Consider the following 15951-nt stretch of genomic DNA (forward strand, 5'->3'; position numbering starts at 1 on the left):
ATTGCCTTAAATGTGGGTGCTTTCTCTGCTACAGAGCCCAAAATAATAAACTCATTAGGATCAGAACCTTCCAGAAAAGATGTGGGCTCCAACACAGGAGAAATCACTCAACACAGGCAAGCATTTCTGTACACAAATTTTGTTTTATACTGCACTATGCTACAAATAATTAACATATTGAAATGAACAGATTTGCATGCATATGTTTTTTGACCAAGGTCATGTAGAGCAACACCCCAAAATGTGTCTCAAATGTCAGCTGGGCTCTATGCACCGACTGGCCTTTACAGAAAAGGTCATCTGCTCTTCATTTGGTTGCTTGAACTTGTTGTATGTCTTGTATTCAAATATCTAAATGTTTATATATAGGAATACATTGAGTATGATAAAGGAAAACACATTTTTCATTCACAAATAATATTAAAGTGTTCTCAGAGGCTTACTGAAACACAATTAAAACATCAACATGTTAAAGTCACACATTTTTATATTGCCTGTATTTCTGTCATGACAACTCTCAGAGAGATTGTCAATTTTAATATATTTGGTATTGGCGGAATAGATCTGCTACGCTGCTGCAGAGCAAGTACAGAGACTTGCTACTGCCAATACATTCGCAGACATTGCTGTGAGCATGTAAGACTTGCTGCTGCATATGTAACATACATGAATTAACCCCGTAGCTGCAGATCTATACAGGTGGAGCTGGGGGAGGTGGAGGGTTTCTGAAGCGCACTGCAGACTGCTAACATCAACACTACCGATATTTGTCAGAATGTATAGAGTTATAGCAACCCACCCCAGACTCGTGTGCCCAATCCTGCTCCTGCCGATCGACTGTCCTGCACAGTTCATCTCCAACCCTGGCAAAGGTTAACAGATTCTTAAACTTGTAATCCCACACTACCAAACGAGTTAAGGACCTATCAGCCTTTCATTTATTTTAAATGATTTATCCATGCACGTTATTATTATTATTTTTTGTGTGTGTGCTATCGTAATCATTAATCAAAATAACTTCCCCTCCCTCTTGCAGCGGCATCTCTTCTTTGATGACGTGATTACTGGCGAAAGGGCGGGACCAACCTGTCACTCACATGACATCACAGAAATAGCCAACCACAACGATCCAATCAGTTTCCCATGGACAAACTCACATTTTCCTTGTTCAAGAAGCCGTTTCACTCACAATAGGGAAGACTTCTTCCGTTTCATGCTGACTTTAATGTACGAGTTCTTAACACGGAACAAACATGTCTTTCAAAGTCTTTTGTTTTGCCAAGAGCTTTATTCACAGCTTCCCTCAATAGGGTGCAATCAAGGCACAATATATTTTGATCTGTACAGAAAGAAATTAGATCAATTTAAATTCAAATCATCCTCATGAACTTGCTTCTGTCTTTTTGCTTGACAACAATTCCAGCTGCCAAAAACAGCCACATAGATTGTAGTGCAGAAGGCATTTTTTCTCAAAAAAAAAAAATGTTTTGGTCTCGTTTTTCGCAAAAAAAAAAAAAATCACTGCTTATAGTCCGTGTTCTCTAAAATACTTCTTATGTTTCTTTTTTGGAGGTAGGCTATAAAGTGTATAAAAAAACATTTGGTTTTAGGGAATTGTCCTCATTGTGTCAAGTATTATACATCTGACTATTGGTCTTCATTTATGATGTTTCTGAAAGATGGAGATGTACTCTTGAACATCATCAGGGGAGCCCATCACCACAGGTACCCGCTGATGGATGTTCTCGGGCTGGATGTCCAGGATGTTGGTGGTCCCCGTGGTGGCCATTCCTCCGGCCTGCTCCATGATGAAGGCCATGGGGTTGCACTCATAGAGAAGTCTGAGCTGAAGAGGGTGAAAAAGTTTGACAAGTCTCTACCAGTCCCAGCCACATTATTTATCCAAGAACATTTAGTTAGGGCTTCCTCCTATTCCTACAGCTCCCTCTATAGGCTTTAAAAGCAGCTGTAGCAGACACAGGTGAGTGAAGCATTACAAGCTTTCTCACTGAGGTATTTGAAATATGATACTGTGAAGTAACAGCATGGCACAAAGGTTTTTACACAAGTATCTATAATGTAATGGATCCTATTCCAGGTCTTACGGATAGAGAGAATAAACATTTGCAGTAGGGATGTCCCGATCCGATCACGTGATCGGAAATCGGGCCCGATCGCGTGTTTTCAGACTCGATCGGAATCGGACGTTACCTCCCGATCAGGACTCGGATATATATGTATTTATATTCTCATTATTTTTTAACACCTCTATTATGCGGTGACACAGAGTTACGGCGGTTTCACACTGCACGCGTTAATAGAGTGTAAGCAGCGCAGGAGCAGTGCGTATGGTGAGCAGGAGCAGGACACGCGCGTTTTGCTTTCATACTGGCAGCGTTTGTCACGCGCGGCTGAACCGCGGGTTGTGTACAGACAGAGTCTATAATGGATAAGTTGGCATTGCTTTTTTTCGTTTTCAAATACATTTAAGAGAAAAGACTTGTCAAGAAGCTTATTTTATTAATAATTTAATTTATATAACTTTTGGTTCATCTTTGTTTTTATTGTTATGGCAACAAGTTTGTTTTTGGACATTTGTTTTCTTTTTAAATTGCTGTTGGTCATTTGATTGACTGTTTAAAACACAATAGATATCATCAATGAACTTTTTGGATAAAACTGCGGTGTATTTTGGCCATGATCAATGTATTGTCACTTTAATTCAGCAAAAGCGGCGCAGCAAAAATAGACTCGGCGCCGAAACGATCACGGCACTCCTGCTCTGCTACGCACTGCCGCGCCGCCTCTGCGTGTGGTGTGAATGCTCTAAAGCCTGGTTTAATCTGTTAACATGGGCGGCGAAAAAAATACGCGCTGCACGCTCTGCTAACAGTGCAGTGTGAAACCGGCGTAAGAGTTAGGAGTGCAGTTCCTACAAGCACATTACTGGCTTTGCAAACACTGTGGCACTTTTATTTTTTATTTGCTTACATGCCTACCAGATATTTTAAGTTGAGGTGCTATTTGTTTATATATTAGACTTTTTTAAATATTTACTGTTGCACTAAAGTCCAAAAGTGAAGAATTTATTTATTACTTGATTGTTCAAGCTACCTCACAGAAGTGCTCTGTTTGTTAACAGAGTTGTTGAATGTTAAAATAAGGTGAATTAAATAAAAAATAAGGAACATCCTGGATCTGTTTTTTTCGCTCTTCTTTATTCTTTTTTTTTTTTTGCATTATAGAAGTATCGGATCGGGACTCGGTATCGGCAGATACTTAAAATCAAATGACTCAGACTCGGACTCGAGGGCAAAAAAACCTGATCGGGACATCCCTAATTTGCAGACACGCCTGCATATTTGACACCAAACAAAAGAACTGGAGCAAAGGTCATACATGCTTTTCATACCTTCACTTCATTTAAGTATTTCATTACATAGAACAGTGTCCGCAAAACTATCTGGACACTCTTAACCCTTGTGCATCGTTTAAATTTACAACCTTTCGTTATGTTTGTGGCTGAAAACAGCCAATACTTTAAACTGCTGTAAAAATGTATCAGATAAATATTTTTTTCAATTTTTTTTGCATAAATCTATTAATCAGCCTCAGTCCTGCTCAAAAATACTAAATGTTTAAAAATAATTCAGGATTTTAACTCTTTAATTGCCAAATTCGTAAATGATGTCACTGATTTGGGAAAAAAAAAACACAAAATGACTAATTTTCAATATAAAATGTGATTGTGGACTGGATTTTTTTTTACCTTTTATCACAGTCTTGGACATGTCAAAGATTAGAAACAACATTAGTTTTGATGCATTGTTAGTTTTTGTGCAGCATCAGATTTGAACTTTTTCTCCCTCATTTACTGTTTGTGGCTGTTTTTGCCCCATTGACTTCCATTATAACCACATTTTTTGATTGCAAAGCCATGACACCATATAATCATGCATTTTTGATTGTTGGTGGTTTTCCCTGTTGGGAAGAGGTAAAATTTGTAATTTTTACTGTTGATAACCAGGTGGAACCATTAACCCTTTAGATAGGCCTGTGCAAAAAAAAAGCTTAGTTTCTGGCTTTTACATGGAGTGTATATGGAGTATAATAGCATAATAAAGTGTGTGTGTGTGTGTGTGTGTGTGTGTGTGTGTGTGTGTGTGTGTGTGTGTGTGTGTGTGTACTCACCTTGATGCGTCTGAGAAAATCAAAATATGCACCTCAGCTCTCAGAACTACATGGAGTAAACAAAAACAAAGTAAGTGTATTTATGCATCTGCTGCCTTTTGATGGTGAGAAATGCAGACTAAACAAATACAAAGCAAGTGGATTTAAACACTTGCATGCAAGCCTGCTGGTCATTTGATGGTGAGAAGAGCAGCAAGCAACATGAGAAAGGGCTTGACTTGTAGTGAAGTTTCAGAGATGATTATGCAGCCTGACCCCTCCAGCGAGCTGCACGATGTATCGTCTTCTCCCTCTGACACCACAGACTCTGGAGAGTCAGATCCTGATTTGGATGTGGCACCCTCATCATCCTCTCTAGCTTCCACTGAAGGCGAGGAGGATTCGGAGGATCCTGGATCTGGGTGGATTGGGAGAAATGGCGAAGTGTGGTTTTCAGTCAACTCCCTTTCTTCAGCCTGTCAGAGGTGTGACTCCAGGGCCGACGCGCTATGCCATCGCAAGGATCTAGAACATGAATTCTGTGTTCAACGGATTCGTTTTTTTACTGAGGAGATGATTGACCTCATTGTCAGCATGACCAACCTCCATGGGCGCCGCACAATGAGAAACGGGGTGGACTCCACAGATCTCCGTGCCTACATGGGGGCTACTGATTTTGGCCGGCGTCTACAGGTCCAGAGGGGAGTCCACACGTTGCCTGTGGGATCATCGCCTTCCCCTCCTATTTTTACTCCGTAAAAGACAGATTGAACACAGAATCCATGTTCTGGACGCTTGCGATGGCATAGCACGTCGGCCCTGGAGTCACGGGAGTTGGCAGGCTGAAGAAAGGGAGTTGTCTCCGCGTTGGTGGAAAACCACACTTCGCCATTTCTCCCAATCCACCCAGATCCAGGATCCTCCGAATCCTCCTCGCCTTCAGTGGAAGCTAGAGAGGATGATGAGGGTGCCACATCCAAATCAGGATCTGACTCTCCTGAGTCTGTGGTGTCAGAGGGAGAAGACGATACATCGTGCAGCTCGCTGGAGGGGTCAGGCTGCATAATCATCTCTAAAACTTCACTACAAGTCAAGCCCTTTCTCATGTTGCTTGCTGCTCTTCTCACCATCAAATGACCAGTGGGCTTGCATGCAAGTGTTTAAATCCACTTGCTTTGTATTTGTTTAGTCTGCATTTCTCACCATCAAAAGGCAGCAGATGCATAAATACACTTACTTTGTTTTTGTTTACTCCATGTAGTTCTGAGAGCTGAGGTGCATATTTTGATTTTCTCAGACGCATCAAGGTGAGTACACACACACACACACACACACACACACACACACACACACACACACACACACACACACACACACACACTTTATTATGCTATTATACTCCATATACACTTCATATAACTCCATGTAAAAGCCAGAAACTAAGCTTTTTTTTGCACAGGCCTATCTAAAGGGTTAATGGTGCCACCTGGTTATCAACAGTAAAAATTACAAATTGTACCTCTTCCCAACAGGGAAAACCACCAACAATCAAAAATGCATGATTATATGGTGTCATGGCTTTGCAATCAAAAAATGTGGTTATAATGGAAGTCAATGGGGCAAAAACAGCCACAAACAGTAAATGAGGGAGAAAAAGTTAAAATCTGATGCTGCACAAAAACTAACAATGCATCAAAACTAATGTTGTTTCTGATCTTTGACATGTCCAAGACTGTGATAAAAGGTTAAAAAAAATCCAGTCCACAATCACATTTTATATTGAAAATTAGTCATTTTGTGTGTGTTTTTTCCCAAATCAGTGACATCATTTACGAATTTGGCAATTAAAGAGTTAAAATCCTGATTTTTTTTTACACATTTAGTATTTTTGAGCAGGACGGAGGTTGATTAATAGATTTATGCAAAAAAATTTGAAAAAAATATTTATCTGATATATTTTTACAGCAGTTTAAAGTAGTGGCTGTTTTCAGCCACAAACATAACGAAAGGGTAGTAAATTTGCCCACAGTGTACTGTTGAGTTTTTGAAAAATTTCAAAGCATTTTCCCAAAATATGTGTCAAAATAAGATTTGTCACCAAAAATCATTCCATTTGCTGAAACACAGAGAAAGTTATGGCCAAATTTAGACTAAAAAATACCCCATAGTGGATGAAAACATCCCCAACAGCACATAAGGGTTAAGTGAATATATGAATGCGATTAAATTAGTTAAACACTACATTACATTTACATTGCTACATGTAGTCAAACATGGTAGATCATTGCACCTGTGGTTACTCTGAATGAACTTGAGAGGAATTCATTGGGACCAGTTAGTTAAAACTAATTGAAAAATGTCTCAGAAAAGTGATGTTAGTTCTGATCTAGCAGTTCTAACCTTCCTTAGAAGGTGCTAATGCATTCATGTTTTTTTTAGTGCAATTTGGGTGTTCAAATACTTTTTATTGGGCTGCTGAATAAGGCTTTATCAAGCAACAATTAAGATAATTTTATGATAAATAAATAATCATATTTATTCTATCAATGGACTCCTATTCTACAGTATTACCGAATATATGGCTATATTCATCTGAATATATGAATATATATCTGAATATATGACTGTATTCAGGTTACAAGTGTTTATGCAGTTCAGAAAGAAAATTGCTCAACAGTTGATTTATTGGCGTGACGGCGTCTACGTTTAAACAAGGTCACGTGAATGTAAACAATGTTTAGATGAAGTACCTTTCCTTTGGGGCTCTTCACATTTGCAGGGTAAAGGAAGATTCCTCCATAAACAAGCGTCCGATGCACATCTGCCACCATTGAACCTACATAACGGGCTCCATAGGGCGCACTGCCATCCTGAACACATTTTTACAGTTATACTCCATGTGTGTCCTTTAGTAGCTGGAGGTGTATTTGAAATGCATAAGTTCGTTCAGCTTTTATTATGTTTAGGGAAATATATGTTGTAAAAAAAATATTTTTTGAGGAAAAAAATGCATACTGAACCTCCGGGAACTTTTTCTTCTGCAGGTATTCTGTGTCGGCAGGATTGAAATAAAGGGCATAACCTTCATTCAAACTGTAGATCTTCCCCTTCTTCTTAATCTTCACATCTCTGTCCACCAGAATGAACTCTCCAATAGCCTGACATTTAAATTCATTAATGCATGTGTTATTTAGAACTTATTGTCTTTGGAGAGCATCTGTGGCATGCTGTCAATTATCACAGAAAATAACTTGGATTTGTCCTCAGTTAAAAAAAGAAGGAAGAGAATAGATACATTTACAGTAATAAACGTCTTAATTTTTTTCTAGTGATAAAGCATGTTTACGAGCGGTTTAATTCATAAAATTTGATTTAAAAATAATTAAAAATAATTAATTAATTAAAACTAAATCCAGAAAATGATCCCATGATGGGCACCCCTAAAAGCTACCACATAGACAGAACACTTTATGATTCTAAAGAAACCTTTCTTCTAAGAGTGTACACTGTTTCAAACTATGTCTCCTAGCTAATGATATGAATCATATCATTTCCAGCTACAAATGATTAACTACACATAGCTACACATTCTAAGCTTGCTTTGTGTAGACTAAATAAACTGTGATACCAACTGATTCACTGGTAAATGATCCCAAAAGTGATGTGTAAAAAATTGTGTAAGTAAAACGGACTCACTGGATCTAACATGAAGCAGTTTACTCCCTGACCAGTGGAGAGGACAATCATGGTGGCACTGCCGTACAGTGCATATCCAGCAGCCACTATGTTTCGACCAGACTGCAGGGCATCTTTCTCAGACGGCTCGCTGTCTGTGCACTGTGAACAGAGAAATAATGTGTGTTCAGATACTAGGGTGGAATCCACGTGGACTGTCATGGGCAAATCTATTAAATATATTCAGTCATACCTTTCTGTAGATGGCAAAGATGGTCCCAATCGAAGCAAGGCAGTCAATGTTGGATGAACCATCAAGAGGGTCAAAGCAAACCACGTATTTACCCTTGAACATATGCAAGAAGCTTTGGTTAAATAAATATTACTGAAGTAGTGGTGCATCTTGACTTACATTACAGCCATTTAATGATGTACTTAGCTCTATCATATCATATCCTCACTCATCTTTAAAACCACACACACACACGCGACTGGCTTGTGTTTAATTTTAACACAGCTTTTGACTAATTTAGTTTTTAACAAATCATTTTGTAGAAATTGAACTCACTATGTTCTCTAGAGCAGAAATATTTACATTCAAAATTACATTTCCATGATTTTAAGGTTTTATTAACTGTGTAATATCCAGGACTGGAAAATGTCTTTTTTAAATTCCCTGAATTTCCAGGTTTTCTATGACTATGGGAACTCAGTTGATAATACGTCTTTGCACATGTATCTCAGTTTCATATTCTTGAATGTCAGATTAGATTCAGGATGGGTTTCTGGTCAATAATACAGGTTATGATCTATAAGCTTGCATCTCTACCTAGCAGCTGAAATCAGTCATGTGACTAGGTCTCCATGTTCTCCACACTTTAAACAAATATATATCTTGATTAAATGGTTTATGATTAAACACTTACAGTAGTACCTTACCCGTCTATCTGGCTCCACAATGATTGCAGTGTCATGTTCCTCAGTGACCAGTACACATGATGTGAATGAGGATTTGATCATGTTTATGACGAGGTCATTGGAAAGGATGTCCAGCTTCTTCACCTGATCACCTGTCACATTGGTACTTCCAGCAATGCCATACCTGCAGGAAATATTTCAAAGTCATGAGTTGAATCATATCAGAGGGACTGAAATGAGTTTTTAGGTATTGTTTCTCAATGCTTTATAGAAGTGTTGTATAAAAGCAACATCACACTACTTCCAGTACAACAGTACTGTTTTCTCATGTGATACTGCATACATAATCTATGTAATGGATACTGAATAATAACTAATCTGTGATATAAAGGGCTCAATTTCATTGTTTTAAAGCCATAGAAGTACAAACTTCAGGTTTGCTGGCATTTCCTAAAACCAGCATGTCTATATGCTTCAGTTTCAAAACTTAAGCTAATCAAAATAAAATAAATCAAAATAAAAAAGGAATAAACCAGCATGATATTGCTGTCTGAATGAGCAACTATGCAAAAAAAAAAAAAAAAAAAAAACATTTTTCATAAACATGCATAAAACTTAAGAAAATGTTCAGGTCATATTTCACTCAAAAATGAAATTAATAAATAAGAAATTATATATTTTTTATATAAAAAAAAGTGCATTGAGAATAAAAAAACAAACAAAACAAAACAAAAGAACAACAAATGCTATGATGTATAATTACTTTTTGTTAATGTATTGCATTCCAATAATGAGCATCTGGCATTAAATAGGCTATTGCCAAAAAAAGTGATGAAACTGATGATGAAACAAGATGATTAAACTGTCTTTAAACTAAAACAAACGCATTCATTTTTGCAACTCATGTTTTTGCAACCCAAACACTTTGGAGTCCCAATCGATTCCGTCGGTGGTGTGCATAAGAAATACTCACAGGTGCGCGATCCCAGCTTTCCTGACAGCGCTCGAGATGGCTTTTACAGCCGTGCACATCGCGTTCAGAAGAGTTGTCAGCTCGCCTGTGCCTTTGGCTTTCCTGCCCTCTTCGAGCAGAAATCTCGTCAAAGTCACAACATTAGTGTCGAATGAACTACGGTCTGACATGACTGCAGAGTTAAAGATCTTCTTGCTGATGTAAAAAATGAAAAGGATCTAGCTGTTGTATTAATAGCCTAATATGTATAATTCCTGCAACTCATTCTGTCGCGGAAACACAAATATGAAGGCGGAAATGGTGCTGGAGAGGAGTGTGTGGAGAGCTAAACTAAACCAATGAGAAGTGCACAGCCAGAGGTTTAGAGGTGTGACTGACTGACTGCGTGGAACTTTCAAAACAATGTTGCATTGTGGAAACATGAGTGTGAATGAAAGGCTCCCTCATGCCTGATATCTGCTGTGTCATCATGATCATGGGTTTGAGTCCAACTGTCCAACCATTACTACTCTTCTTCTGTTAACTTATTTAATCCCACCTGTAAATGTTGTAAACAAAAATTCCTTTTGAGTTTGAATGGTCTAAAAAGAGTTGCTGAGGATTTTTCAGAGAGTTGTCAACTATAAGAAGTCAGTCTTCAGTCTGTCATGTTGTAGTTTGTCTCATACTAGTCAGGCTGTTTCATTATTGGCTGGATTTGTGAGCTTTTTAATTTTAATTTTACCTATTTTAATCAATTGTTGTTCAGTTCAACTAGGAGCGCAAGAGATTTAACATTTACTGAAACGTACTTCAGAATTATTTTTTTACAATTTTTTTTTATACATACAGACAGTATGAAAAGTAGGTTAAGCATTGGGCTATATACTATTTACAGTCTGTGCTAAATGGCTATAGGAAATTATCTTTGCAAAAACATTTATGCTGTGAATATTCAGCATTTTACTTAAAATGAGAAAGATACAATGATGGCAGAGTTTTGTAAGAAATTTAAGGCTAGCCATTTCACAGAACCTGATTTCACCAAATGCAACATTTCCCTGGATATACGTCTTTGTTGTTCCTGGATCAACATTCTGATCAACCAATCAGATTTGAGGGACAAGTTTACAGTAAAAAAAAAAAGTTAAAAAAAAAGTTGACAGTTTATGTCAAGTAGGCTTACAAGCAGGGTTAAGTGCTTCTATATCAGTGTTATTCATCTATCATTTTCCTTTGATTTCATGGATAATTTGTGGGTACACTAAAACATTATTGTGATTTTAACGGAAAAAATGCTACGGTGTAAAATTGTTAATTGGTTAACAGAAAGTTTGCAGTAAAAATTGCATGTGTGTTTAGTGTTTGTGTGAATGACACTGTGCAGCTTCTATATAGTATTAACTTTATCAGCTTGTGATGGTTCACCATGTAAAGTCTGTAAAACATAAAATGTTGCTACCATATTTTTTACGGTAAATTTCTAGCAACCACAGCTGCCAGTTTTTTTTACCGTAAATTTAACGATTTTTTTTTTACAGTGTAGGGTAAGGTTTAGGGGTAGGGTGTGCTTATATTTGAATTATGATTTTTTACATTTTGTGTAGGCTATTCTGACTCCATACCGAACTACCTGTAAGTAACCACTAGAGGTCAGCCCTGAATAAGTGTCACTTTCCCCACTGAGAAGCATGATGAGCCCATTTCAGCAAATGTTCTCATAAACTTTGAATAATAACAAACATAGACATTAAATCAGACTGAATATACAGTATTGGGTTAATAAAGAGCAATAAGTTACAGAATTAGCTCTAAGAAACTGGTTAACACTGCTGTAATGGCATTGGCACTCTCTGAAGCCATATATCCCACCTCAACCCTCAATGATCAGCCACACCATAAAACAAACAAACGAAAATAATGATCATGGATCATCCAGGTAATGACACAAGTATTAAGAATAATGCGTATGTCAATTTTTGAATGGGGTCACTTTTATAAATTCAGCTACTATTTTCTTAAAATAGCTTGACAGTACTAAATAAAAAATAACAAACAATGATCCCTGTAATTTAGTTCAAATATTAACATTTTGCAGCTTCTGCAAGGTGCATCTCAACCTTTGACCACAACTGTATTTCCATATTCAAGTTTTCTGCTTGGTTCCTTCTTCAGCTCCACATTAGATTAATAATAATATTATTAATAATAATAATAATAATAATAAACTCTCAGAACATTTAGTTTATGAATGAGTTCAATACAGTCTATTAGAAAGGTAATTAGAACAGAAGTAAAAACATTCAGGTTAAGTGTTGGATCCTATTAAAGACTCGACATAAACCAAAATAAAAGTCACCACTTTGCAAAGTTCATTTATAGCCTATTGTTGGCCTGACTTGAGAAAAAGTGAAAATGCCCCATGAAAATCTCTATCTATAGAATTAAAATTTACATTTGAACTTAAAATAGCCTATAAATAATTATAATAATTTGGTGTTATTATAGTCACAATTGGGTGACTTTCTGATCCTGCTGAGACCTAGGAAAAAAGTTTTTTGAATTTAGTATTTTTTCATGTCATTATAGGCATGACATTTTTCATGTTTGGGCATATGACATATTTAATGGAATGAATTGATTTAGGCCTACTATTTTACTTTATGCAATAAATGGCCATAAATGGGTTGTTCTATTCAATACAATATGCACTGTATCTAATTTGCATATTAATATTCTTGGGGCAACATGTAATGAAAAATGTGTAATAATAGGAGTAATAATTGGTAATATTTTCATAATAATATCTAATATTTCATAGGAATATTGATATATAATTTATAATTTACTTGTTGTTCCTCCCAAAATGCCTGATAAACATGATACCAAATGTCCTACAGTGGACATGTATGAAACCAATTGTATTGTTTTGTAACAGAAAGTCATATTTTGATAGAAACCCATAACATTTTCCTGAGATGTTGATTTGTGACAATCAACTTGAAAACTAGTCAGATTTAAGTGCTAATTACAGTGCTAAATTTGATCACTAATTTAATTTCAGTCATTTGTAAAGACCAAGGAGAAGTTGTTGTCATGTGAAACTTTCAAGCATTTGGTATCTGTGAAAAGCCCCAAATGTGCTCTTTACACGACATCCAGACTTAAAACTGTGACATGAATGGTGTCAGAGAAATTCACTAACATGTAATGTCCACTACATTGTACAAACGTGTATTCCCTGGATAGTAAGCAGAGGAGCACCTGCCTTTGTGTACTCAGTTATTTGCACGTCACGCTCGTCACGTCAGGGAACATGTATTGTGCGCACGGGTGAAACACGCTCTTGTGCGCATGAGCGAAGAGGACAGGAGGACACTTCACCGGGACTTTTACAAGGGGAGCGCACGGACGGGAGAGGGACGTATAAACAAACTTCTTTGAAAAAAAGGTAGGCTAATTCATTGTTCCTTAAAAAAAAAAAAAAAAAACCGCTATCCGCATATGCTAGCCTACTTATAAACTAGACTTTATCGCTCACTTCAGGGCGCGTGCGAAACCTGATCCAGCAGCAGCTACAACAGGTCTGCAAACACTTGTGTTTTTCTGTGGGATATGTTAAGCTGATAAATTTTGTCTTAAGTTAAAATTATGAGTAGGCTATATTTATAAATATAAACGAATCGTGACAGTGGTATAAAACACTGAATGTAAGCTGCAGGACCAACGTTGGGAATAAATGCTATGGGCGATTGTAGTAGGTGCATGTCGCACGACTTGTTACATGTCAAGATAAGAGATTACAATATAATTTTAATGGTTAACAGGGTCAGATCATTTGTGGGGAAAATAATTTTCTTCAGGTGTTGTGTGTTGAGACTATACTCAGTGATCCCATGATTTGCTTTTAAACAACGTTCGATATAAATGATGTAGCCTAAATAGAGTTTTTGCAGCTAACCTTTGTGTCAGGAAGCATGCGTTCTTGATTCTTCCCGCTACACCATGCGTTTAAGTTTTATGTTTATTTATTTAGGTGTATGTGATAAATAAGTTTAGGTTTGTAGTTCTCATAACCGAGTTGGCTACCTTGTGGAGAGCAGGGTAATTGTTCAAGGTTTGTAACTGTGTTTTTGTGTCTTAAAGTTTGATATAATGTTACTATATTTGTTTGTTAAATATAGTAGTTTAAAAATCTACAACACTACAACCCTAAACTGTATAAATTCATGTCAAGTGAGTGCTGATGTTCCAACTTACGGCCAGATGTTTTGTGTTACACTAATAGAACACAGACATTTGACAATTTGGTTAAAGTGATTGTACACTCCCCGGTCTCCCCTAGAATATACATTTCCCTGTGTTCATGAACTCTTCAGATGCAGTCCTCAGGTCGCTTGACAGGAAGTAAGTAATTATGATGATCGCCTTTCCTGTGCAGATTTCAGGAAGTTTGAACTGATTTTCATGATAACCACACTATAAACGACTGAGCCATCAGCCATTTACTGAAATTCTTATCATTCTTTCACTACTGAATTTATCGTCATGTCAGTCGTTATCCAGGAAAATGTAGTTGTACTACCAAAATCTGCTTTGCACCTTAAAAGATACTGAAAACCACCATAATGGGCTACTTGATGTATTAAAGTTCATCTTAAAGGACACAATAAACCGTGACTATACACAAACCAAGATGAGGACAGTGCATCGCGTCATACAAACAAAGACAAAACTCTAGCAGGGTTACACATGTGACACTAAAATAATGAGATTTACTTAACATGATATGTAACAGAAATGCCCTAAATAAGGAACACTCGTAACTATTTAAACTTTAAAATAACCAAATGGGGCTTCTGGGAATGTCATTTTATAACATGACTTTTTTTTTTTAATAGTGCAGCTTTTCATGAAGGTCCAAGAGAGGACTTTTAGTCCTGAAATACACTGAACTTTAACTTGTTCATTGTGTGTGCAGTGTTGGCATGCTCATTCTTCCAGGTTGGCATCATTGCCATGTACAGTCTGCAATAGACTCTCACAAAGACATGATTATGCTCTAGTGAAAAGGATTGTCAGCGACCTACAAATATTATCACCGTCAAAAATGAAACCTCTGTTTGCCGTATCTGAAACAAGGGAGCCCTTTCCCCTTTCAAATATCATTTGCTGGATGCATTCACCCATCATTTCAACAGCAGACAATTTTTAAATTCTTCTTTGTTGGATTGGATCCCTCTCTTATTCCAGCTGCACTCCTCAAGAAGTCTGTGACCTCTAAGACCACATTCAACTTGTGATAGTATATTTTGTAAGGGGCCAATCCAGAGGAAAATCGGCACATCCACAGGGTGTAAACTGTTCGGTTCTGCCCCGAGACTGTGAATGGAAGAAGGCTTTGTGATGCCGAGACATCTTTTGGAGGTAGTCCCAGTTGTTTAAAGAGGGAACTGTTTCAAGATGAAAGTCTTCTAAAGCCTCCTTTCACCAATGACATAATGAAAGACCATATTAAAGAATGTGAGATCCCTGTCTGCCTTTATGCTTGCTTTCCAGAGGGATTCTTATTGTTAAAGCAAGATGGCTAGATCTTTTCTTTGAAGCTGAGTGCTGTTCATGGGTGGCGATGTGGTGTTTCAAATGAGAAGAGGTTTGAATGTGAATTTCACTTTCTACCCATGTGAACACATACATGTTCCTGTCAATTTGAAAACAATAGGATGTTCTATATGCACATTGTGTCCCTCATTAAATATTTATCCTGTACCATTGTACCATTATGCATTTGTTAGCAACAGCAGGCTTGGTTTCTGATTAGGCTACTTGTTACAAAATAAAACGGTTACAACTACAGTTAAAAAGGATAGGCTAGATAGATTCAAAAATCATTTACGCCCTCATGCCTATCCAAACCTGTATAACCGACTTTCTTCTGTGATACACACAAAAATGGTGTTTAGACGTTCTTCAAAATATCTCCTTTTGCAGAAAAAAAGGAAATCCATGCAGGTTTTAAAAGACATTTTCTACGTTCAGGCCCTTGTGGACATATGGCAGAAGCCTCCTCAATTTGCACCTTGCTGAGGAAGCTTTCCACATTGGGATCAAAGCTCAGTTCATGGTGAAAGGAACTGTCACCTACATCTCTCTCTCTCTCTCTCTCTCTCTCTCTCTCTCTCTCTCTCTCTCTCTCTCTCTCTCTCTCTGTCTCTCTGTCTCTCTGTCTCTCTCTC

General features: G+C 37.3%; 2 protein-coding genes across 4 annotated transcripts in view; one reads left to right on the plus strand and one right to left on the minus strand.

Annotated features, from left to right (window-relative positions):
* Positions 1–983: 983 nt before the first annotated feature.
* fbp1a (fructose-1,6-bisphosphatase 1a) lies at positions 984–10055 on the minus strand. The gene is made up of 7 exons (XM_084113761.1): positions 9737–10055; positions 8785–8947; positions 8099–8191; positions 7867–8007; positions 7191–7328; positions 6921–7040; positions 984–1846 (listed from the first exon to the last, which is right to left on the minus strand). The coding sequence occupies exons 1-7, from the start codon at positions 9904–9906 to the stop codon at positions 1658–1660; spliced, it is 1014 nt and encodes a 337-aa protein (XP_083969887.1). The 5' UTR covers positions 9907–10055; the 3' UTR covers positions 984–1657.
* Positions 10056–13035: 2980 nt separating this feature from the next.
* kank1a (KN motif and ankyrin repeat domains 1a) overlaps positions 13036–15951 on the plus strand; it is a 46835-nt gene continuing 43919 nt past the window's right edge. Inside the window, exon 1 of one of the 3 annotated variants that reach the window (XM_084113967.1) lies at positions 13036–13166. The gene's annotated coding sequence lies outside the window, so the exon portion shown is untranslated. Of the gene's footprint in view, positions 13167–13199; positions 13300–15951 lie in introns of those variants that run through there. The other 2 variants (XM_084113970.1, XM_084113968.1) reach the window with 2 other exon arrangements.

The sequence above is a fragment of the Abramis brama genome, assembly GCF_963993115.1.
Source record: "Abramis brama genome assembly, chromosome: 5".
Lineage (NCBI taxonomy): Eukaryota > Metazoa > Chordata > Actinopteri > Cypriniformes > Leuciscidae > Abramis > Abramis brama.

What these genes read in the sequence shown, in the direction of transcription:
- fbp1a (XM_084113761.1), bottom strand. Translation starts at nt 9,906, where the DNA reads ATGTCAGACCGTAGTTCATTCGACACTAATGTTGTGACTTTGACGAGA. An exon ending in TTGTGGAGCCAGATAGACGG is followed by an intron (nt 8,192 to 8,784) that starts GTAAGGTACTAC and finishes CATATGTTCAAG; the next exon opens with GGTAAATACGTGGTTTGCTT. An exon ending in TCTTTGCCATCTACAGAAAG is followed by an intron (nt 8,008 to 8,098) that starts GTATGACTGAAT and finishes CTCTGTTCACAG; the next exon opens with TGCACAGACAGCGAGCCGTC.